Source organism: Alosa pseudoharengus, unplaced genomic scaffold (assembly GCF_046254945.1).
Source record: "Alosa pseudoharengus isolate Yale_2024_CS ecotype anadromous, Long Island Sound unplaced genomic scaffold, YU_APseudo_1.1 YU_APseudo_1.1_scf_1, whole genome shotgun sequence".
NCBI lineage: Eukaryota > Metazoa > Chordata > Actinopteri > Clupeiformes > Clupeidae > Alosa > Alosa pseudoharengus.
In genome coordinates, this window is record NW_027468564.1 from 51787237 (window position 1) to 51812067 (window position 24831).

General features: G+C 43.5%; 1 protein-coding gene and 1 long non-coding RNA gene across 7 annotated transcripts; both read right to left on the reverse strand.

The window, feature by feature from the left end:
- Positions 1-1575: 1575 nt before the first annotated feature.
- bmerb1 (bMERB domain containing 1) lies at positions 1576-18428 on the reverse strand. 4 transcript variants are annotated; one of them, XM_076292114.1, is made up of 6 exons: positions 17329-18428; positions 8465-8585; positions 6127-6200; positions 3365-3479; positions 2273-2355; positions 1576-1694 (listed from the first exon to the last, which is right to left on the reverse strand). In XM_076292114.1, the coding sequence occupies exons 1-6, from the start codon at positions 17630-17632 to the stop codon at positions 1576-1578; spliced, it is 816 nt and encodes a 271-aa protein (XP_076148229.1). In that variant the 5' UTR covers positions 17633-18428. The 4 variants fall into 4 exon arrangements, with proteins under 4 accessions (XP_076148229.1, XP_076148257.1, XP_076148248.1 ...); XM_076292142.1 differs by lacking the exon at positions 17329-18428 and adding an exon at positions 13300-13387; XM_076292133.1 differs by lacking the exon at positions 17329-18428 and adding an exon at positions 13294-13387.
- Positions 18429-21105: 2677 nt separating this feature from the next.
- LOC143132572 (uncharacterized) lies at positions 21106-24086 on the reverse strand. 3 transcript variants are annotated; one of them, XR_012988332.1, is made up of 5 exons: positions 23898-24068; positions 23738-23803; positions 23292-23427; positions 22579-23205; positions 21106-21548 (listed from the first exon to the last, which is right to left on the reverse strand). It is a non-coding gene; the product is annotated as an uncharacterized LOC143132572 (long non-coding RNA). The 3 variants fall into 3 exon arrangements; XR_012988331.1 differs by having other exon boundaries at positions 23292-23803; positions 23898-24086; XR_012988334.1 differs by lacking the exon at positions 23738-23803 and having other exon boundaries at positions 23898-24065.
- Between the last annotated feature and the right edge of the window lie 745 nt (positions 24087-24831).

Here is a 24831-nt window from a genome sequence, read left to right on the forward strand (position 1 = left end):
ACACAGTTCAGAGGGAGCGAACAGGAGTGCAGTAAATAACTACCAGATCTTGTTGGTAAATAACTACCAGATCTCGTTGGTAAATAACTACCAGATCTCGTTGGTAAATAGCCACCAGATCTTGTTGGTAAATAACCACCAGATCTTGTTAGTTTGGCAATTTATCTACTCAGAGTGAGATGCCACCCATCATTATGTTCAGAGCTTATTCAGACGAAGTATTTACAAGAATTGCATTCATCTTTGCATTATATTGAAGATTTTTTTTTTTTTGTCTTTTTGTCTGCAAGGAACAGAAATTCAATGCTAATAGTAATGTTGACACTAGTCAGAAATGATAGTCAATGTAACGATTGTGAAATAAGTAATCGATGCATATTCTGTTCATGTGTTTGCATATGAAATTAAAGGGATGGGGTGAGTGGGTCTTTGCATGAAGCAGGAACTGTACTGTACAGGTGCTGTATGGTGGCCCAGGACGGCCCCAGTGTCACGCACCTCATGGTGAAGGAACTGATCTAGGGTCAGCCCAGCTCAACCCACATAGTCATCTGGATCAACCCACACAGTCATCTGGATCCACAGTGCAAGACTGACCCCTGATCAGAAATCCCTTTTGATTAAAGGGTTAAAATGGTGGTTGGGGGGGTATTTGTGTGTATACCCGTTATACTATGTGGTGGAAAAAAAAGAGACGTGACTCATCTCGACCCACCTCCTGTGTGAGAAACCTGTGTGCGCATGTGTGAAAGCATCAGGGTGTTTGTGCTTGGCAATTGTCAACATGACACCATAAAAAAAAATCACACAGATTTTGTTCTCTTTTGAAAAAGGCCTCAATTGAAGGAACTCTTTAAGCTGCTCACATCACATGCTTTGTCTGAATTTAAAGGCAGTGTTGTAAAATTCTTCACATTCTGCCACCATATGTGGTGTGAAAGATCAAACTTTAAACTCACAGTGAAAAAAAGGTGTTGTGTTCACTCAAGTACAAAAATGCAGCAATGCAGCTTCAAAAGAAAGAATAAAGGAATCCATTTAACCAGCTGAACTCTCAGGTGAGAATAAACAACAACTATTGTGCACTTTCAGCCAAACTCCTGCCTCAAAACTGCTGAGTCCTCAAACTGTTATATAACCTAAACCTACTGTATAGAATACAGGGGTGTAGTAGCACAACACATTGTCTACACTCTAGAGTGGTTTATGGGGAGCATGCTGACACGTCTTATCCACGCATCATTGATTGGCTAATTGAATGTTAATGTGACAACTGTCGGCTAGACGGTCCGACAGGCTAAAACCACGCTGGGCACAGCGTCCCACTCCATTAGCAATCAATGAGCGGCAGCGCTGCTCATCAAGATAAGCGTTTCCCCCTACGGCCTCGGACAAGCACCGCTCAGGCTGATCCCGTTCCTCGGCCTTCGCCTGTTTACTTTGTCACTTCTGGCAGGATAGTTCAGCACTCAGGTTTCTCAGAGGGAGGAGGTGGGTTAAGGTTACGGGAGAGAGTCTGGCGAGGGCTTTGGGTTGGGGGTGGCGGGGGGGGGTGTGGGTTGAAGGGACGTTTCGTTACATGATGGCACACTGAGTGGCACCACAGCAGTCTTTGATGATGGCGACGCTGGACTTGACGACGGAGGGCTTGTTGGGCGGAGGCTCTGGGACGCTTCTCTTGGGCTTGGCAGGACCTGAGGCAGAACACACAGGGGATGGAGCTATTTCAGTTTGTTTCACATCAGTGCACGTTAATGTATGTAATGTGATGAATTCACTCAAACATATCCTGCAATCCATGGTTGTTTATTTTATTCCTTGCTATCCGTCTTTTTCTCAGATACTTAATGAAATAGAAGAAAATGTGTTTGATTTTGCTTTCCACGATTTTCCCTGAATAGAGATATAATTTAAAATGATTTATAAATGAATTTCAAATGATAAATTCCTTTGCAATGCTGTGTGCTTGATCAAGCACACTAATCATGTAAGATTATTAAACATGACACATCAGTCAAGTTTGATCATCTCATAACCAATGTGACTGCAATGAAAGGGAAGAACTATTCTGGCCTTTATAAAGCCACCAAAAATGTACATAAATGTTGATGGCATCTCTATGACCAGCTAATTACAAGGCATTGGAGAGGGAGTGACTTTGAAGTTGGGTTCAAATGTCCTCTCCTCTCTCCTCTCCTCTCTCCCCTCTTTCCATTCCATCCTTCCTGAAACGAGACACCGCACCTCCTCGGGTTGGTTCGGACTCACTCACCCTCGGCCACTTTGGCCAGCTTCTCCAGCGGCATGAGCTTGAGCCGGAGGAAGTCGGCCATCTCCTTGTCCTCCTCCTGCTCCCTGTGTGTGAGAGAGAGAGAGAGAGGAGATGGGGGGAGAGCAGAGAAGAGGGTGAGGATGACTCAACACTCCCCTGGGTGTGGGCTGAGAGACCAAGGCCACAGGGCCCTCCCCTTGAACACGCCCCCACCAGACAGAGAGCAAGAGAATCACCACTGTGCTATTCCCCCCTTCCCTGTCTCCATTAAACTCCCACACAGATGTTGGGCTCGAGAGAGAGACCTTGGGGGTTGTCAAAGAGAAAATATACATAAATATGAAACGGACATAAATATTGTGGGTGACGGGGGAGCGGCCGTGGCAGTTTAATGGGGACGTTCACCTGTGATCTGTGAGCCACTGATCCTGCGAGGGGGAGTCATTAGTCTGAGCGCTTACTGGAGGCCATTACATAAAGCCGGGCGCTCCGCTCCAATCAATGGCTCTTACTGGACGCCTGCTCCCCGAGCACTTGCACAGTCATCAGTTTACGGAGTAGGGTGAAGCACCATCGATGCTCAAAAACAATAAGAGCCAAGCTGACGCTTTATGGTCTGTGCTAGGAGGTATGTGGTAGTTAGTCTAAGGAGTTAAATAGGCATGAGTGATATGTCCATTCTTAAATGATTTTTTAATGATGATTATTATATTATATATTACATATTTTTGATTATCACATTTGGGGATATGACTAATTTTATAAACACAATAGCTTGTTCACCCAAAAGAAATCTCACAGCCAGCAACAGAAAATCACTGAAAATCTATGGTTAGTCTAACCCTTTAACACTGTATGTTCTTAATATGCAATCACTGAATTCCACTAAACATAAACAAGTCATGCTTAAGTACATGAACAAGTCATGCTTAAGTACAGTTTGTTTTGGTTTTGGATTTGGACTGGGTGATTCATTTTGAACAGTTTGCTCTGAATTAATCCCTTACATCCGTCACAGCATGGCAGGGGTGCCACCATAGAGTTATGGCCAGATTACAATCACCCCCTTCTTCCCACTGGAGCGCGTCTCACCGTAATCTCTCCACCTCCGCGTCGTCCACCAGGAAGTCCCTCTTCTGCACCAGTTTATGGATCTTCTGGATTAACTCCTCCTCTCCCTGCCGGTGCTTCTTGGTCTTCTCTTTCTCTACAGGAGGCATAAGAACAGATGGGTGGACAGCACATACTCATTCACCAGGCGTCCCACAGTGGTGGGCTTCCCTTAGTGTTGGTCTTCTCTCTCTCTATGGGGAGCAAAAACATAGATGGGCGTATATAATACTGTTCGTCAGGCTTCTCACAGTGGTGGACTTCCCTCAGAATTGAATGGGTACACAGACAGATACAACAGATCCTGATATGGCTAATACCTTCTTCATTGAAAATATTAATCCATTCCAGACATTACTGTAGTGTGTGTATATGGGAGTAAAGGAGGGGATTAAATGGGATTAAGAGGTGTGTGAGTGTTTCAGTATTATCCTTATAATACCAAAGCACTGGAGCATCTGCGGAATAAAGATGAATGGATTTAAAACAAAAAGAGAAAGACATCCAGAGAGGATGAACATGAGTGTACGCTCCAGAAGACTGGCTCTTATTTGGGCTGGAGGGGAGCACATTGTCCACTAATTGGATTGGCTCACCTTGATATATTGTGGTGGGCGTTGAGCGGGGAGCGCCACGGATATGGCCAAAGGGAGTGTTTAACTTAATTCCATCTCGGCGCGCCACGAGCTTTATGGCCGGCCGGACTACATTAATGTTTTAATCAGGCCGGATAGGCCCAGGAGGACACGGCACTAGAGAGGCTGTTGTGAGTATTCTCTTTCATTAAAACCTCGGAGACCACGGACACTGCACACAGCCTTCTAGATGGGCCACTGCCGCATAGTGGAATCATTATAACTCAAAACAAACACTAGAATAAGAAAACATAGGTCTGAAGATTAAAACAGATATGAATCCTGTAGCTGTGTTTATGTTAGTGAGACAATATGTGCGGTGTGGTATATTTGGCTGACATTATGAGAGTCATTATGGTTCATAGACTCATTCTCATCAAGGTTTTTAGCCTTGTTCAAAACCCATCTACTAGGGTAATTAACACAGCCCATTATAACTGATAGCCATTATACTATTATGTCCTCCCTTAGGTCTATATCAGTGATTTGTTATCTGCGGAGTGACCTCTACTCTCTTGCAGTACATATGGAAATGGCAATATTTGATAAATGGGGTTTTGACAGATGCAGTCTGCAAACATTGTCGAGAGCTAGTTTTTTTTTCTGCAAGGTCATCTCCATAGACTTTGTTTATGGATTCTTGAGTTTGCATCTATCTGATTGCACTGGGAATGTTTACTATTGTTTCCTTATTCCCTTGACCTTCATACTTTCTCTCTCTCTCTCTCTGTCACACACACATACAAAAGCAGTGTGCTAAGCAGTCTGGGAAATGGCTCGCTATGTTACCAACCCCGAGCAGAGAGCAGGAAGTGCCCCATCAGCTTTTCTCCCCTTTAAACGAAAACACCTCCTGGCTCCTCCTGATGGACTGGGTCTCAGAGGACCTCAGACACAGTCACACCTGAGGCTCTCACAGCACACACATAAATCCCAATGTCACAGCCATTTGGGGAGAGTCTACTGTAGGTAGGGAAACTAGGTCAGGGCTGCGCTAGCCCACGCCTGTAGCGGTCTGCACCACCTCTCTCTGGACTCTGCTTCTCTCCCTGGGTAAGACGTGGTGACCAGAGTGTGGGCCAGTGTAAGAAAAGTACTTAATGACAGTGCTGGGACAAAGTAATAATTAAAGATAATTCTGATACAGTCGTGGGGATATAATGACTATGATTGGCTGGTGCTAAAAATGCTATATGTACTATGTTTATTTTTAAACATATATAGATTTAAAACAAGCATACACACTTTATAAAGCCATAAAAAAATGACATAGCTTCCTTCTGCCGGAATGATGAGTAGCAGGTTACAGCTGCTGTAGTCCTTTCGTAGATAAGCAGTAGGCTAGATAAGCAGTAGATAAGCAGTAGACTAGATAAGCAGTAGATAAGCAGTGCATTCATTTCTCATGTTGTGGATCTCTCTCTCCAGCCTCACTGCAGGTACAGCTCCTCTTGGCCGCCCTCCCAGTGAGTACCGGCAGCTACCCACTCAGTCTATCGACACCTCACCATCACAGGCCCAGACCTGCTGCTGCCCTCTCCCAAACACTGATACGGAGACGTGGACACTGTTACTCCTCCTGGACCACTCCTCTCCTCTCCTCGCCCCAGAGCCGTCGCCCACGGCCAGCCCAGCGCTGCCGTAGTCCGCCAGCATGCTGACCAGAGAGCAGCGGCCAGTGCCACTGGTGTGGACGTGGCCTCCATAGGAGCCGTGGGCGTGGTCATGTGTTAAAGCTGGGGCCGCTGGTCAGTCTATGGCATATAGGCTGCAGATACACTAAAAATACAGCTTAAGGTGCATTTAATGTGTGGTTTGCAGTGGTGAGGGTGAGGGTGATGGGGGATTATATTATACAGTCTGTCTCAGGCCGATTTCTGGGGATTTCTTTGCTGCACTTCTGTGTGTTTCTATCCCTCACAGAAGAGGAGAGAAAGAGGAGAAATGTTCCACTGATAGATGTGTGTGCACTTGAGCAAAGCCCATCTTGTCTCTGGCTCGGAGCGTGCTGAAATCGGAATACTTCTGACAAAGCAAGCAGCTGCCTTTGAAGCGTCGCCCGTATTCTACCCGCGGCGGGGAGGGGCGACGGCGTGCCGGTGAGCTTACCTGGCACCAGCACGATCTTCCTCAGCTCCTGCTTCAGGCTCATGATGTCTTGGCACAGCTGAATGTCATCCATCCTGCAAGGACGAACAAAACAAGCACAGAAGATGTTCAGGTTTCCCCTCAAATGACGTACGCCCCCCTGTGTGTGTTTTCTGCTGTCGTCGTGCCTGCTGACATCTCTATCTCTGAGGAGAGGTTTGCCTGCAGCTCTAGTTCTCTGTGCTGCCTACACCAAGGGAACACTTTCCGTATCTAAAGAAGCTACTTTATGACTTCTTTCAACATATGGCTCAGTCAGTGAGGCTAAACGAGACCTGACACTCTGGTTGTTTTCAGTACGTTTTTGTACATCACAGAAAAATCATCTTTATCTTGACTATTCTTCTTCTTTTTCCCTTGACTTAACTTCACTTCAACTGTCATTCAATTCCTTGCAAGTAGTACTACTTATTGCCGCACTAACATGTCCTAGTTGTATTGTACCTTTATCGTTTCCTTTTTTGTAAGTCGCTTTGGATAAAAGTGTCAGCGATGACTAAATGTACAGTAAATGTAGTGAAATCACAAGATAAAAAACCCAACACTGAGAGTAGACTGCCAGTTCTCGAGTTCATTTAGCATCTCCACATTCACGAGCCTCAAGGCGTATTTTCATATCCAGCGTCTAGAGTTCATTTCCTCCAAGCTCTAAATGACCACAGTTGACACGTGTCTTAAATCATCTCCCGACGGAGACGTCTCGACCGCTCCTGGCAGTCCTGAATCCTTGTGCTGGTGAGAGCCTGACCCGGCGTCTCCCCGTGTATCACAAACGTGCCGTGCCACTGACGCGAGCGAAGGCACAGATAAAGCATTTATCACGGGCGTGTAATGTTAAAGTCCAGCTCTGTACAAATGGATGTTTTCAATATTCATGGATATAAATAGGCTGTAGGAAATGAGTGTTCCCAGATGCTGACGCTTCTGATTAAAAGGCGGCGGGGCCGCCAGGTGGGGGGGGGGGGGTGAATCACCCGCTGTCACCGGGCACCATGTCGCCTGTCAGTCCCTCTCGTTCGGAGCTTACTAAAGCCTCCAGGTCCAGTGCTCCCCCTCTCCTCCTCCTCCCCCCCCCCCCATGTCTGCTCTGCAGTGACAGCCACCAAGGGACTTAATCCTCAGTGCTATAAATCAGCGTATGACTCATCCGCACTCCCACCTCCTCCCTCTTTATCGTCCCCCTCCCCTTCCATGTCGCTCCCTCCAACTCTCTTTTTCTCTCTCCCTCCCTCTCTCTCCCTCCAACTCTCTTTTTCTCTCTCCCTCCCTCTCTCTCTCTCTCTCTCTCATCTCTTCCTTGTTCATGTACCCAATTACTGCTTCCAGCAGCTACTGCAGTCTGCCTCTCCATCTGTTTAGGGTGTGTGTGTGTGTGTGTGTTTTTGTGTGTATTTGTGTACGTGTATGTGCCTCTGTGTTTGTGTGTGTGTTTTTTGTGTGTATGTGTGTGTGTGTGTAAGTGTACACATTTACGTGCCTCTGTGTTTGTTTATATGCGTGTGTGTGTGTGTGTGTGTGTGTGTGTGTGTGTGTGTGTGTGTGTGTGTGTTTGTGTGTGTTTGTGTGGGTGTGTGTGTGTGTGTGTGTGTGTGTGTTCACAAACTTCGGTAGCAGTTTGCCTCACACCACCAGACTTCACAACAACAGATAAAAGCCCATCCACCCCCCTCCGCCATCCCCCACCACATATTTTTGTTTCTTGGTGTTTTATGCCCCCAACGTTATGCCCCCAACGTCAAGGCAGCGCTGCCTGGAAGGCGCTAAGGTTAGGTATGGGCTAAGGTTAGGTTAGGGTTAGGTTTAGGATAAGGTGCCTTTAAGTCGACGGTGGCAGCGCTGCCTGGAAGACGACGTTGGGGGCATAAAACACCATCGAGCCATATTTTTCCATCTACACCCCCTGTGCAGAATGTCTGAAGCCTTTTTAAATCCTCTCTTCTGGCTCCAGACTGACCGGTGGGCATCTAACTGTTTGTCTGCACAGCCGCAGCAGGAAATTGATAGTCACCTAATAGAAAGCCCTGGTGCGCTAATAGAAGGACACATGCAGCAGTGGGCATGTCTGTGTGTATAACAATGTGTACATTCCTGCTCAGAGCCCCGAGGGGATAAGGCATCGTGGCAAAGCACTCAGAGTGGTGACGTGGCTGATGTTGCCGTGGTGACGTGGGCGGCGGCGGTGGCGGTGATGATGCTATCATGGGCGGAGAGAGACAGAGCGAGAGAGAGAGCAAGGGAGAGAGAGAGACAGAGAGAGCGAGGGAGAGAGCAAGAGAGAGAGAGAGCGAGGGTGACTCACATGTAGCGCAGCTCGGACTCGCGGCGCACCAGGACCTCCCGGAGACGCTGGATGCGCGCCATCTCCACCTCGATCTCGTCTGGGGACATGGTGCTGTCGATCATGGACACGTCCCCCTGGCCTGAGGGCACACAGAGGGGACAGAGCACATGTGGTCATCATAAGTGTCATAAGCACCAGCTTCTCAGGGAGGGTGTTATGTGGAGAAAGCTAAACGTGAACACTAGTTTCTCTAATCGTGACCATACATTCAAAGGGTCAGAAATATGGTATACAGTGTGGATATTACACATTGCATATCATAAATAAATGACCCCAGTCACACTAATACAGTATATAGATATATCACCTTCATTTGACCACTGTTGGTCAGTCAGAGAGATGGAGCAGAGATGGAGACACCCTAAAGTGTGCTAAGCAAAAGCTAAAGCTAAGATGGAGAGACGGTATTTACTGTAGGACAATATATAGCTGTTCCTGTGAGGAATAAGGAAAGGAAATGAGTAGGAGATTGAATAGGTCTGTATTTCAAGTGGATGTATTTCATTCTATGCTGTATTTCAGGATGTATTTTAGTGTGAATATATACTGTATGATTACATGTAGTCGTTACGGGAGCAAAACCATGAACTGTAAAATTCTGTATTTTTACTAATTGAAACAAAACGAGAAGGGGATAGCGTCCATTTCTCCTAAATGCAAAGGAAACTAGTGAGGAAAACAATGAGTTTTATATTCCTGGATAGTAAAAATGACCCTCGCAAGACAAGTGGGGAACTTTAATAGGGATTTAAAGGTAAAAGGAATTGAGATCAGTTCTTCCTCTGTTCCCAGACAGCAGCAGACATGTATTTACCGACCTGACCAACAGCTGCTCTAATGCACTTGAATGCGCTCGAATGTCTTCTATTGAAGACATGTGATTCCAGCCTTCACACAAGAGCTGACGCCACTCCCTCCACAGATTTCTTTACACTTCTCCACAATGGAGGTTTGTTTTGCAATACATCCGAGCCTTTATAAAGTACTCTACTCAAGGTCTGCACATAACTTTCAGGACTGGAAACGTATCTGGCCTTGATTTAGTGACAAATAAAAATGCAAAATAGGACTGGTTCATAAATAGACTGTGGCTGTGTCCTTAAAACATGCTCTCAAAGCCTTACTGGCAACTTAATTAAGCCCATTCTAACAAAGTTGTTCATCTGTGCTTGTCACATGTAGTTATGAAATCCACACACAAACATAAACACTGCGCCTAAAGGATAGCCTTAGAAGCTGCAGTCTTTCCCAGCATCCTCCTTGACAGTTCTAAAGCTCCTTTTTATCTTTAAATCTTTGAAACAAGCAGGACACACTAAACTCAGAAAAACAAACACCCCTCGTCAACTCTGTGTCAGCAATAGCTGACTAAGACAAACAGATTGTCCTGTAGTTATGCAAATGGATGTCTGGGGAACACTCATACTGGGCATTTATACCCTCGCACAATTAAAGGGGGTGAGGGGATGCCAGGAGTGGCCTTGAGTCTGCCAGGCTCTATATTTCTCTGGTGAACAGGGCAGTGCCAGTAGCTCCTCGCTTGTTGTCCTGTGTCATTTTACTGCAACAAGACACGGCGGCCATTTCTGCGCTCACAATAGGCAATTATAAATGTTCTGCTCCAGTGGGCCAAAGGACAAGATAAGCACTGCCCCCGCTGCACCTAACACAATGGAGTCAGGGACATAAAACAACGACTGGTGCTAAACGACCGCTTTTTTTGTCAACGAAAGCGGCAGTATGTCATAAGGCGCCTGGTCTTGGAAGCACTGATTAGACTTGGAGTTTTAACCACAGTGATGATGGTGACATATCCTGAACAGGATGAAAACATCTGCTAGCACTAACAGTTCACACCAGTTCTAATAGTGTTGTTTTAGTTCTGCTAGCACTAACAGTTCACACCAGTTCTAATAGTGTTGATTTAGTTCTGCTAGCACTAACAGTTCACACCAGTTATAATAGTGTTAATAGTGTAACTAAAGAAGACTGCCAGCCTGCTGTGTGGGAGAGTCGTCACGTCTCCTCCATTACTGTCAGCTCGGCCCAGCGAGCGGTCGGCAGTGAGCTCCTGTCCTGTCCTGTGTCTGGCCAGTCAGCACAAACTGATGGGACGGCCCAGGCCTCCGAGTGGAGTGTGGAGAGAGCAGAGAGAGGGTGGACATCATGTCTGACTGGCATCCCCCGCCCCGACACCCACAGTATGCAGACACACACTCTCACAGACACACACACACACACACACACACACACACGCACACACACACACAATCGCACGCACGCACACACAAACACACACACACACGCACACATACACACGCACACACACACACACACACACACGCTCTCTCACACACACGCTCTTTCACACGCACACACACACACACACGCACACACACACACACACACAATCACACACACACCTCTGCATCACAGCAAGATAGGTAGGAAAACACTAGTGTAGCATTTGCACAGGCAGACAGTATAACGATCCTTAGATCTATTCAAAACAGATAGATGGTTAAGTGATGATTTCAAATACGAGACAAGTGCATTCAAACTACCACAAACTAATGTGTTCCAATTGTGCTTGCTTCCTGAGTGTCTGTAGTAAAATCTGAGCTGGAAATAAGTGTTGTGTGAATAATGGATATATGAGCTACCTGGCTGCTCTGAGTAATAGAGGGAAGTATCCACAGTAAGTAAGAGTGTTAGCCCAGATAGTGTACTGCCCAGTCAGTGCTGCACTGTTTCATAATCAAAAAACACATACCAGGCCAACCGTCTGTCTATGTTCTCTCTTCTCTCTCTCTCTCTCTCTCTCTCTCTCTCTCTCTCTCTCTCTCTCTCTCTCTCTCTCTCTCTCTCTCTCTCTCCCTCTCTCTCTCTTGTTTATCTGCCAGACAGTCTCTGTCCCTGCCCCCAAAAGCGTGCACACACACACACACACACATACACACAATACACACACAATACACATGCATTCGTACCATCACCCTGCCCACTCAAGGCTGGTGTGACTAGACCAAGGGATCTAGTTGGCCGTAAGCCAAGCCTTTAATAATGAAATCCACACAGAAGCTTTAAAGCTGCCTCTCGCTCCCAGCTGATGCCACTTCTACAGTGCAGTTCAATAAAGAAATTGTGGACTCAGGAGAACACATTCACCCGCAAAACAAAAACTACCCCCATTTTAACAGGAAGCCTGTTTTTATTTGGAGAAGTGTAAAGTGTAAAATACGATGCAATACGATGATGAGTATGCACAATAGCAAGAAAAAACAACAACATTTAAAATAGATGTGTTGGGATTGAGTTACGAGCTAAATCCCTACAACTGCAGACAGCGGACAGAGGTGCTTCTCACCTGGATCTGAGCTAGTGATTAGGGAACAGCTTGTGATTAGGGAACGTTACAAGACACCCACATGCAGTCAGGAGGCTTGATTTACAGCTGCAGGCTCCGGGACTGAGGTGGTGCAGTTATCGGCCTTCAAGTTGCATTTGCACTGAAGTGTCTGATACAGACTGGAATGTATAGCTTGCTTTGGGTATATGATTTCTAATGTATGATGATGCAAAAGAGGAATTACTGTATTATATCAAGGTATGTGTCCGTTTGTACTGTATCTGTGTGTTTTTGATTTCCGCTGCACGTCGGGGTCCGGTTCGCCCTGTTGGGACCTATATTTCCCGATAATGACTGGCGTTCTATACATTATCCCTTACATATGGCATACCTGTCTTCATTCAAATGCATGATGTGAAAGTGTGTTAAGTGCGTTGCTCTTTGTGTGTGTGTGTGTGTGTGTCTGTGTATGTGAGAGAGAGAGAGAGAGAATGAGAGAGGAGAGACTAAAAATAGAAGCAGCTGCTCCTATTCATTGAACATCAGCATTAATCTACATGTTCTTCTACTTGGATCATCTCTGATTTCATTTTATGGTTACTCTCTCTCTCTCTCTCTCTCTCACAAAAGAATGTATGTACTCCTAGGAACACGCTTACGGAGGTTTCTCCATATAACTGTCTCTCCCTCCCTTATGCATGCTCTCTGTTTGTGTCCATGGACAACTGATAAAGTTTTCCCAAACACTGTGATGGACCATGATGATAAGCAGAACCACTTCAGCCAGGAAACAAACCCAGAAAGGGTGCTATGTAGATTCTTCAGGCTCACAAGATTTCCATAGAACCTTTTGGCGCTGTGGGTTCCTCAACATGGACATGAGAAACCTTCAAGAGTTCATCCATGGAGAAAGAATGGCAGTATGGAGAGATATAATCTAATCACTCATGTGAAGCAAGCAACCCACTTCAACCATTCAGATTTCTTTTTGATTTTGATTGTATTTGTTATTCTGTGTCTTGTGATTGTATTGTGTATAATGGGTAAACAAAAGGCAACCCTGCACTACACTGCACTGGTGTTTCTCAGTCAGGTTTTTTATTATTTGTTTTAATATAGATTTCTCAATCTCTAAATGGGTGTCCCTGATTTAAAAGCCTATGCAAGTTAAGTCGAGTGTTATATGTGTCACTGGATCATATTGTAGGCTATCTATTGCAGCAGGCATTCATGTCTAAGGAGATGGAAACAACCCCACACAGTAGCCTATAGCATATGTTATTTGCCGGACAAAAGATCAGTTGCAGAAGGTGTTTTTCAGTGAGCTTCAAACGTACAGTTCTAAAACATAAGTGGGGAGGGAGAACGCATTTTAAAATAACGATGTTTCTGAAAGACAAGCCATCCCACTGCTCAGATTTGAAAAACAACATATGACCCTTACCTTTATCCGTGTTCCAGTCGGTCTCTTGCACAGCGCCGTAGCTCTTCAATGTTCTCTCCGAGTCCGAAATAGATTTCTTTAATTCCATAGTGGATACAGACATCTTTGCAAATCCAAATTGTTAAAAGATCTCACTTCAGTCCTTGGGGTTTGATCTCACAGGCTTGAAACTTGATCCTGTGTACCGTTCAGGAGAAATCAGCCTTCAGTGCGCTCCACCGAACTGGGTTGATGATCATCTTCCCTGGTAAGAAGCACGGTTTCTTTGACGTCTGGGATGTTGAGGGATGCAGCGGGCATGCGCACAACGGTATGTGACACAGGAGGAGCAAAGCAAACGTTTGGAGAACAAGGCAATATGGACGGGGTGTTGCGAGGTAACCATAATTTGCCTTTTGATAGCCTATGTCTCTACAGTGCATAACTAAACTGGTCCATATACTGTAGGGGCATTTCAGGATTTGTTAAATTCATAACCTTGCAAGCCTGTGAGACGTGAGGCTGCTTGCTTTCATGTAGCCTAATCAGCTATGCTTTAGAGGGATGCTTTCTGTTTCCAACCTGAATGAAAATACAAATAGCCTCTAAGCCCAAATGAAAATGTTTGAACCTACATGCACCTGGACCGGAAAAATACTGTCTGGGCTTCACTCTTCCCATAACCATTTTAAAAGAAAGATGGACAATTTGTTTTCTCATTGTGTTTTTATTTAGCACCATACACTTACACAGCAATTACAACTTCAGTAGATCAATAAATTAGTGCATTATTCAGAATAAATACTCTACAGAAAAAAAATATACTGTACCTATGAGATAAGTTTCCACATAAATGATCAAATTGATCCTTGGGAACTGACCATTTGAGACCATTTCATGGAAAATACATGTTCATTTTCTATTATTTATGTACACAGTGTGCATAAAATCTGCTGTCTGTGCAAATTCTCCAAGTGACAGACATTCCAGTTCTCCATAAAACAGATTTTTAAAACAGTATTTTCTTCATGTCACTCTTTAGACTCTTTTAGTGTCTAGTGTAGACCAATAGGTCATACAGTATATGGACACATTCAGCGGCAGCAACAAGCAGCAAGACAACTGACAATGCTGGAAAAATAGAGAGCTGGTAGAAAGAGTACAAGTAAAATATGTCTATATGAGCCAGAGGGATGACATACTAATAGTCAACAAAAATGTACAGCAATCACACTGAAAATATGTTCTGGCATGTAAAAAGAACACAAGAAGTTGTGATTTAACTTCTTAAATATTGTATAGTTTAGGACATAAATATTTTTACTTTAGTACCCAAATCAGAAAAATGTGTGAAAAGGAGTGATTATTTCATGGGGGAGGTTCCCATCTCCTCCTCTGTTTGTAAAACAGCCAAGTCCAATGTACTTGGCTAAAACTACAATTAATCATTAATTCACCCACTTACACATACAGTGCACACATTTGCCAACCACGAGCTTATAGGCTAACTGGATCAGACTAACCTGAAGCTGGTTCCCAGACAAAATGAATCTTCAGTGACTTCAGTGACAGTATTCACAAAAGACTGATCCCAATGTGGAGTGTGGGGGGGGGGGGGGGATAAGTAAGGAAGCCTCCCTGAGACAACTGAGATCAGTGGGGTTTCTACAGAGCACAACTACATGGCAGTAGAAGGAAGAAAGCAAACTGAAAATAAAGAAAGTGCAGTCACCAAAACACTTACCAAATTCCTTTTTTCATATTATGTCTCATGCCATTCCACCTCATGTATATCCTGATCCTCAGCATATAAGCCCAAAACAAGCAAGATGAAAGGTATCGGCACAGCAATCATGTCCATACAATGGTTATTCATAAATTATGAAGATTACGCCAAAAGTTGTGATTTAAAAAAGAGCAAATAATTGTGCTCTAAGTAACAGACAGGACGAGCAGATGTGCCTCCTCAGTATGATATGCTCAATGGCATCTCAACAACTGAGCATGAATGTTTCTACTGCACAGTATTCAAGTGTGTGCTTCTGGGTTCAATGGTCACCAGATACGCATCTATTAAACAAACATGTTTTTTTGTTTTTGTATTGGAAATGGGTTTAACCACTCAAGTAGGCCAGGCTGCAACGCCAGGTGCTTACCAATGAGTCAAACGTAAAAAAGAAAATCTTTAGGAGAAAGAAGTTACTCCTTCTCTTTGTCACATACCCAAACAAACACACGCGCACACACACACACACACACACACACACATCCACACACACACACACACATCTCCCTGAGGTACACATTTTGTTCGTGGCATCTCCATGGTTACTTGTCGTTTCCTGTGTCCTGTGGTGATGCGTCGGACGCAGGGGCCGGACCTTGTAACCAGGCGAGGGCAGCCATGGCCGTCCCGTCGCCGCTCTGCTGCGAGAAGCACAGGAAGGTGGCCCAGACGAACGCGCAGCAGCCCGTGAAGGCCGTGCGCAGGTACAGCGGCACCAACGCAAAGTTCAGCAGCTGCGGACAAGAGGAGCGAGAACAAGTCAGAGCCACATCATCAGAGTAAGGTGACACACAACGCCAGATCATTAACTAAACCATCCTGTCAGGCTTGTCCACCTTTATTCTAAATATTAACCCATTATTACTCCAACAGCACTGAAAGTATGTTAGGGTCCTTGACTGAGGTCAACATCAGAGTCTCTGTGTGTTCAGGTGTTCAATGGGTCAGCTCTTTACCTGTACAAATGGCCAGTACATCAAGCCGGTCTGAAAAATAAGCACAGGAACCATATTAAATGTTTTATTCACACTCAAATGGTGTATATAATAATATTTGTTAGATATACAAAGGTAAGCCTGTGTACATGTGTGTGACACAAACTGATTGATTGAATTATTGAGAGAGAGAGAGAGAGAGAGAGAGAGACAGAGAGAGGTGTGTGTGTATGTGTGTGTGTTAGGGCTGTTGGAACTAATTTCTAAAGTCGAATATAAATCGAATATTTAAAAAATCAATATTATTTGAATTTGGAAATTACTATTCGAATGTGGTGTTTTGGGGAGGTTTTTTATGTGTTGGCTAACTTTAGCGAATATGTGAAAACTAAATGCTTTTGTCACGTGTAATGCACAATCTAAACATGGCAGAAGTGATGCACCCACGGAGATCACCACTCCTGACCATTTTAGCGATGTGTGGAACGTTTTCGGAAAAATAACAATTAACCTATGTCGTAATCTGCAGAATATGTAGCAGCGAGCAGCCTGAGTGCACATCTGATAACGCTACACCCTGGCAAGCTAGGTAGGTAAACTGTCCAAGGACGAGGAATCGTGCAGCTAAAGCAGGCAAGAATTAGGTTTTCGCCTCCCTCCTCTAGGCTATGTCCGGTGCTTTTGTCACTTCTGGAGTCTGGAGTAATAACAGCTTTTCCTTATCATGACAGCTCTTTTATTTTCCTTTCATGTCATGTAAAGTCAAGAATACCCTGTTTTAGTCCTATAATGATAAGACTTTGTCTACGACAGACTTGTTGCTCTCATGCTTGCCTAGGATGCTTGAGTGTTAGTAACCTGTCTCCGGCGTCATGAAATATCTCCCCTTTGGACCAGGTAACATCATCTTTCAGCCTTTAATTCATGTCCTTAGGTTTTTAATGAAGGAGTTAGAACATTCAACTTACACCTTTCACTCCATGACCTACCTTATATGTATTGAAGAACTTCTCCCTCCAGTCTTGGAAAATGTCTTCTTTTCCCTCTAGAAAACTTACACCTGATGACAAATATTGTGACAATTAGTCAACTGCTTTGTAACAGCATCAGACTGCAGAGCAAAGATGGGTATTAATAGATGAGTTGGCACAGCTGCTTTTTGAAATAGCACATATATTTGTCCCATTGTCTTCTTCATGACCTCTATTAGGTAACACCAGCACGTGAACACTATGCTCATAACGTTACAATGTGACAAACAGCCTGCGTTAACATTTAACTTCTGTGACTCGGTGAATTCAATGAATGACCTCACCATAGGCTACTCACCCGTATAGAATACGCTTGTTGCTAGGGGTGCTGCCGTGGTCTGATCCAACAGAAGTTTTCGTAGCACCATTCTTGCAGAATTGCCAGGGAATCGTCGCTCCAAAAACCTCATCCAGAAGAAGTTGAAGTTACCATGAAAACTGAAAGCAACTATGGCGACGTTCCTTGTATGTTTCCAGTCCATGGCTTCTCTTTTAGAAAACCACTGATGCACAACGTCCCCACCGGCGAATAAGCAGCCATAGAGTGTTACATTGGTTACCCACGGAAACCGCTTCACTTGTCTTATGAATGTCTTTCTCATTGTACATTACAGAGTACAGTAGCCTACGGACAGTAGTTCAGTGAACAACCCGACGTTTCAAAGAAGGTTTTGGTCAACTGTGCTATGATGATTTGTAGGTTGAATGGTGAAAGCAAACAGGATGGATGGATGAGCTCGATGAAAGAATAATTGTATATCTGCGCATGAATATAATATAACTTACATCATAATATATTTTTCTTCAAACATCGTGTAGCGTCTGAGAACAGATCTGTTAATAGTTCGAGATTATTCACTGAAATAATGCGGACACTTCGTGGACTACCTTCATCCACCTCTCAGTCGGAATTCATGGATCGGAGAAACCGGGGCAAAGATGAACGCGTGCGCAAAATGCGAAACGTCAACTGCTGGAAGAGTGTAGATAGTGGAGATTGTAAGCGAAATGTGTACGCCCACTCTGACGTTTTGTTAAGTGGGATGTCCTTACATTACAAGAGCAACCTTTTCTCTCATGACGCTTTCGATGCTGTTGCGCGAGAGAAACGCACAGTGTCACCAAAAGCACTTTTCCAAAATTGCAACTGTAGGTGTTGATGTTGTGTTAGTTGGGGACCACCAGGGAACAGATTTGGGAATGTTAGATAAGGACTGCCTAAATTGTAGTAATTATAATCACTCCTTGTTACATAGATGTTGTTTATCCTTGATTTGATCATATCTGACAATTAGCATCAGTATTGTTTATTCATCAGGACACATGCAGTAGGAGAGATGTCAGCAACAAAACCCATTATAACTCAGCTAATGTGAATAACAGGACCTTTGTAATGTAACGTTTTGACTGGTTTGTTAGTTCTACACAGGTCAGTGAAGGCCTACTAAAAAGAAAGAACTCAACAGGGAAGTGTGGCATTCACTTGGTTCTGTTTTGACTGAGGTTGATGCTTGGCACCTGACTGTCCAGTGTGTCACATGATTAACAACCATGGCATTAAATGAAACAACCACCACCAACAACAACATCATCATCAACAACAATAATAACAATAAATATGGCCACAAGCGGCAATGGCGGGCCTGAGCACCTGCGGGCCGCAACCCGTGACATTTTGTAACCCAACAAAGCACCGAAGTAGTGCGTTTGTAAAAAATACATTATGTGATGCATGTGCTATTCGTTTTCGCATGTTATTTTCTTAACCTGAGAAATTTCAGACCATTCATTCAAAGCATAGAACATTTCTGGCACATTTCATGCTTAGCCAGATGGTGGCAATACGCTAGGCATCTGAATTACACATGTGCACTTTGACTTTATGACACATTTCCTGTTTATGTTCAAGATATTAAAATCATAACATATTACAATGAATCAAAAATCCCTTCGCAATTTAACATCAGCGTCATCTTGCCATAATATTTGCCAAATTTCACATGAATCTGACAAACCGTCTAGGAGGAGTACGTTCAAATCTATCATGTCACATCAGTGTTCTTGTCATCCTTTCTGTTGCCAGTGGGTGGCGCTGAAGTTGTTTGTTTTTGGAAGTTACATACACCCACCAAATTTGTTGTGTGTATCTAAAACTATATGCCAACTACAAGTCACAGTGACATAAGGGGGCGCTATGGAGTTCCTGGGCCATGCCCGGTGCCAAGCTTTTACCCCTGTCTATTCACTGTACTTCTTGATGTGTGTGCGAAATTTCATGAGTTTTCGTCCACTTCTTTTGGCATCACAATTCATGTTTTAGTGCGCACAAAATCCCAAACACCTCACTTCCTGTTGGGCGTGGCTAATGCAAAGTTGTTCATCTTGGGGAGATACACACACCCACCAAATTTGGTGTGTCTAGCTGAAAGTATATGCCAACCACAGCATCAGTCACCTAAGGGGGCGCTAGTGAGTCCCTGGGCCACGCCCGGGGCCAAGCTCTTGTACCTAACTGCTTTGCGTGACACCTGATGTGTGTGTCAAATTTCAAGACTTTTCGCCCATCTTAACCACCTCAAAAAAGGAAAACGCTCTGAGAACAAAAATCGGAATATAGCGTAATAATAATCCTTACAAAAACAATAGGGCTATTAATAATCTAATGGCAGTGAATGAATAGGCCGTGTCACATACTTAGACATTTGCCTGGAAAATCCAGACCCTGGTAATCTAGAAAGGACTTCGACGCAATTGGATAACACTACGACCGATGTTTACTGACTGATTCGTTGCAGCGCTGTCATCATCTGTTTAGCTTGCCTCTGGCCCGCCTATATCAGAGACACAATGTGAAAAGTAAGGGCATCAGTTAACTCATCTTATCCTGTAGACTACTTTTTCAGATTATTCTGCTGCCATTGGAGGGCGCAGCCAGCCAGAAGCAGATGGGCTCCCCCTATTAAGTCAGGTTCTGCTCAAGGTTTCTTCCTGGAATATGGGAGTTTTTCCTTGCCACAGTTGCCATATGGCGTGCTTATGGGGGGTAAAGGGTTAAGGCTGTTATTGTTATTTATCACCCGGAGAGAAGAAATACTCTTTTCTGATTGGCTGGCGGGTGGCCTTTAATTCTGAATAACAGGACACCGTTCCATATCAATGCTTATGAATGGTAACTATAACAACCATAGTAGGACGACGGTTGCAGCGCTCTAGAATCTTTTGGTTGCAGGCTTCCCAACAATGGAATCAACTGTAAACAAGCTAACTGTCCATGCTAAAGTTGTACAACAAGCTGAACTAGTGAGCTTCTTTTTAAACAGAACCGCGTGTTTCCAGTGTTTACAGTGGCAACCGTGTGATAAGCGGGATAACGGCCTTCGAGGTGTGTCCAGTTATACGGAATTAATGGACTTGGGCGGAGGCAACCTCCGCTGCGCGTCGGGGAGTTTTTTGCCCCTCGCCCTCGTCCATTAATAACAGGACACCTCGGCGGCCGTTATCCCTTACTTATCACCCGGAGAGAAGAAATACTCTTTTCTGATTGGCTGGCGGGTGGCCTTTAATTCTGAATAACAGGACACCGTTCCATATCAATGCTTATGAATGGTAACTATAACAAACATAATAGGACGACTATGCATATATATCCTATATTATATATGTAATAATGTTATTTTCGATATTTTTGATATGTTGCTGAGTGGATCATAAACGGCCCCAGCAATGAAGAAAAGTGATTGATAATGACTGACTGACTATTATTGTGTTACATGCTTCAAATGTAAAGCACTTTGAGCTGCATTCTGTGTATGAAAGGTGCTATACAAATAAAGCTTATTATTATTATTATTATTATTATCATTACTAATTGCCAGAGTGTCTCGCACAGACAATTTAAATTGTGCTTTCGTTAGAACTCTGGATTCCCAGGGTACTTAGACATAGGAACATAAGTGGAAACAGACTGTAACCACTGAATGTGTGGTTGGTTTGAATTATTTTTTAAAACAGTCTAAACAGTGCATTTTAACATTAGAATGATGATCTGCAGGCAATATTTCAGTAATGGCACCAATACAGTTGTCTTAGATGTATTTATTCATTACATTTATATAAACTGGGATAGGATGGATTGCCAAATATTAAACCACATTATATTTGAATTACACAAATAAGCTTTGTTTTTCCTTAAAACGCTACGTTAATATGTTGACTTAAGTTATCCTGATGAAGCATTTTAAATCCAACCTCAGTGTAACACACACAACATTAATACTATTATTATTTACCATACCATTACCATCCAACAGCCAAAAAGTAGCCCTATGTATAATCCTGCATACATGCCAAGTATTCCACAGTTATCAGATATGATAGACCCTAGACAAAAGCCAAAATATATAACAACACACCAAACAATCACCCAACAAATAACCCCAGCAAGCGCACCACAAAGATTGTTTATTCCTTCGTCATTCCATGGCACCTCTCTATCACGTGTCGTTGCTGGTTGTGGCCCTGGGAGACAAATATGATCACATCATACACCACACACTTATAGTATATGAGCATTACTCCATAAAAAGATGCAAGCTATCTAAATGGGGGTCTAGCAGCGAAGCTGTTTTGATATTGAAAAGCTTTCACTCAATACAGCCAATCAAATTGGGCGGGAAAGCTGCCAAACAGGAAGTGAGCTCATATCTCAGCAACGCTTTGATGAACAAAGTCCAAACTTGGTACATGGGACTCGGTACCTACATGTGAGGACACACAATTAAATTGGTGTAATTTGGCCTCTAGGGGACACTGCAATACAGGAAGTGAGGTCATATCTCAGCAACACTAGACCTCTGAAGTTCGCCTACAAAAAAGCTACCATATTTGCCCAAAATAAGGAGATCCGGTATCTTGAATTTTTTTTCTATGGGAAAATAACATGGGGATTTTGAATGATTCAATCATTATGATTTGCACCTGTTAAACTCTCTCGATTACAAAGAAATCGGAATTGCAGACATTTTGCTCTTGCTACCCCAGAGCTAACTTACAATGCAATTTGACATAGGTAGTTAGCTTCAATTAACACCCGGATCTCCTTATATGGGCAAAGATGGCAGCTTTGGTTCCTTTTTGTAAGCGAACTTCAGAGGTCTCTTTGAACTATCAAATCCAAACTTGGTACAGGGACTTGGTACTTGATTGTGATGGATTCATGAGTTTGCATCTATCTGATTGTACTGGGAATGTTTACTATTGTTTCTTTATTTCCTTGATCTTCTGTGCAAATCTGTCATGGTAGACAGAGGCTACTTTGAAGTAGTAGTTAGTTTGTTTAGTACATGTTTTTTTTGTTTAGTACATGTATGAAACAAACATAGTTTGTTTCATGTATGTTTTCTAAAACAACAAAAGATAGTATGTTCTATCATGTACTAGAGTCTTCAAAGTAAAGTATAGTTCTTAAGATTTTTTGAACCATGAACACATGCTAAGTACTGATCGCTAATCCTCAATGTTAAACAAACCGTAAGGAAATTAGACTCACTTGGTGACCTTCTGCTCCTCCTGTTCCTCAGATCCTGAATGAAGGCTGCAAGCAGTACTGCATCTGTGGTTGGTCTCTGCCCTTTCACCTCATGATGTTGAAGGAAACTTTGTCTGTTTCTTGCTGCCATTTGATCTACCTTCTGTAAGAGCTCAGAAGAATTGGGCCTGTCCACAAAGATAATAGAATGTCCTCCTCCGCATTTATTCACAAGCTGTCCTAGAATGTGACTGTCCAACAAGATCTTGTTAGACATAATTCTGTAGGTGCAGATGAACACAATCATGGTGTGTCTCCAGGCTCTCTCGGACAGAAAGCTCATGTGCTGTTGGGCCCTCTCCAGGTCACGCCTCGCGATGCCCACGTCGGGCCCCATGGGCAGTGCCAGCAGGAGAGCGTGCGGCCCTGGAGGGCAAAGGGTCACGCTTCTCATGACCTCCTGTTCAACTTCACCACCACCTGTGTGTTCTGAGTCACTGTCCCAGCCTTGGGTCATCACCATGGTGACTGTCCGGCCAGATTCTTCTCTCTCCAAGCACATCGACCCATCGCACCACAGGCCCATAATGTCCTTGCTGACCAAGCCTTTCCATGGGCCAGCCTGACCCAGTAAGACTATCCGTAGATCTGAAAGTGAAGGAGATCCACAAGATGAGACAGGAGTGTGGTCTATGGGATCAATTGTTATGGCAGAAAGCACAGTAAACACTTACCATGTTTAGGCACGTATCCATGCTCCATCTTGATATTTGTTTTGTTTCAACAGGCTCTTCTGACACTATCTCTGTGTGAATGGGGTAGATGTGGGTAATGGCCCATGACAGGAAAGACAGTCTGGTAAAGTACAGCCTGAACAACAATGCAGCTAATGTTAAGCGTTAGTTATGTGTTATCATGCAGTTCAACAGTTATTTCAGATTCAGTATTAAACTTGCCATAGTATCTTTAAAGTAAGACACTAAAATATCAACAGCGGAAACAACATAGAATTCACCTTTGACCTGAACCTGGCATGAAACATAATATTATGTTAAATTCCCTTAGAGGCAGGCAGATTTCTATTTTTAAAGGCCAGTAATTTCATGGATCCAGGATACTATGCATCCTGATAAAGTTCCCTTGGCCTTTGAAATTAAAATAGCCCCACATAATCACATACCCTTCACCGTATCTCATGATTGGCATGGGTCATCTCTGATGCAAATCAAACCAGCTATTAGGCTAACTGAAATAAAACATATATATTTGTCATTGTAAATTTTTTTTGGATGGATGACCCGTCTAAAGACTGTTAAATGTAATATTTTGTAATACATCACCTTGTTCTTTCTTTATACTGAAATTTACATTCTGTTCTGTTCAGTCTGAAGTCTTCCCATCATATCATCATATCACAGAGTGTGTGACTGAACCCAAAGGCTTGTTTGGGAAACTTTGAAACCACCTTGCAAAACTAGTTTGTCCCTGCTCATCATGTCACGAGACACTTTGAGAAGCAACCCAGTCTGTTTCTCTTTCATTTCTTCTTTTTTTAAAATAAATAAATAAATATAATGAAGAGAAAGTAGGCATTATATTGGCATGATGGTGTGGACTCCAGTTGTTTTGTTGTGTGTTGTGTCATGGAACATGGTAGCCATACTGCTGATATAGAGTACAGGAGTGAAGGGCCTGAAAAAAGGTATCATTCAACTCTGATGATCTACAGGCCTTCAATGACTAGACACCTTTCTTTGTCTGTTCCATCATGGTCATTCCTGTATTACTGGGCATTGCATTGTGGCCAGTGGTGTTCTGGAATCCCCCTCTGTTTGGAGATGGTTTCAGTTTCACTCTTTAATGCTATCATACGCTTAACTCATGCCTTCACATTTAGCTCTCCACATTATATAATTGTATTACTTTACATTATTATAGCCTACTCATATGGTCTTCATGAAAATGTTTCCTTAGCACATGATACAATATAATTACACAATGTACAATACATCAAAATATTTTTCCTTGTTCAACTTTTTGCCATAAAACATACACCGATTTTTGAAAACGTCCTTATGAAGAACAGGACCTAGAGAGAGAGCAGAGAAATGGAAGAGTTTGTGTTGGAGCCATTTATATCCACCTTTAGTTAGGTTAATTTAGTTATTACTTATTTTAGCCACTTGGGGGAATATTGCACTGGGTGTGGCACGTCACTGGAAATTAGGTATATTTACAGGCAATCAATTAGGCAAAGGGGTGGATGGCGGGAAC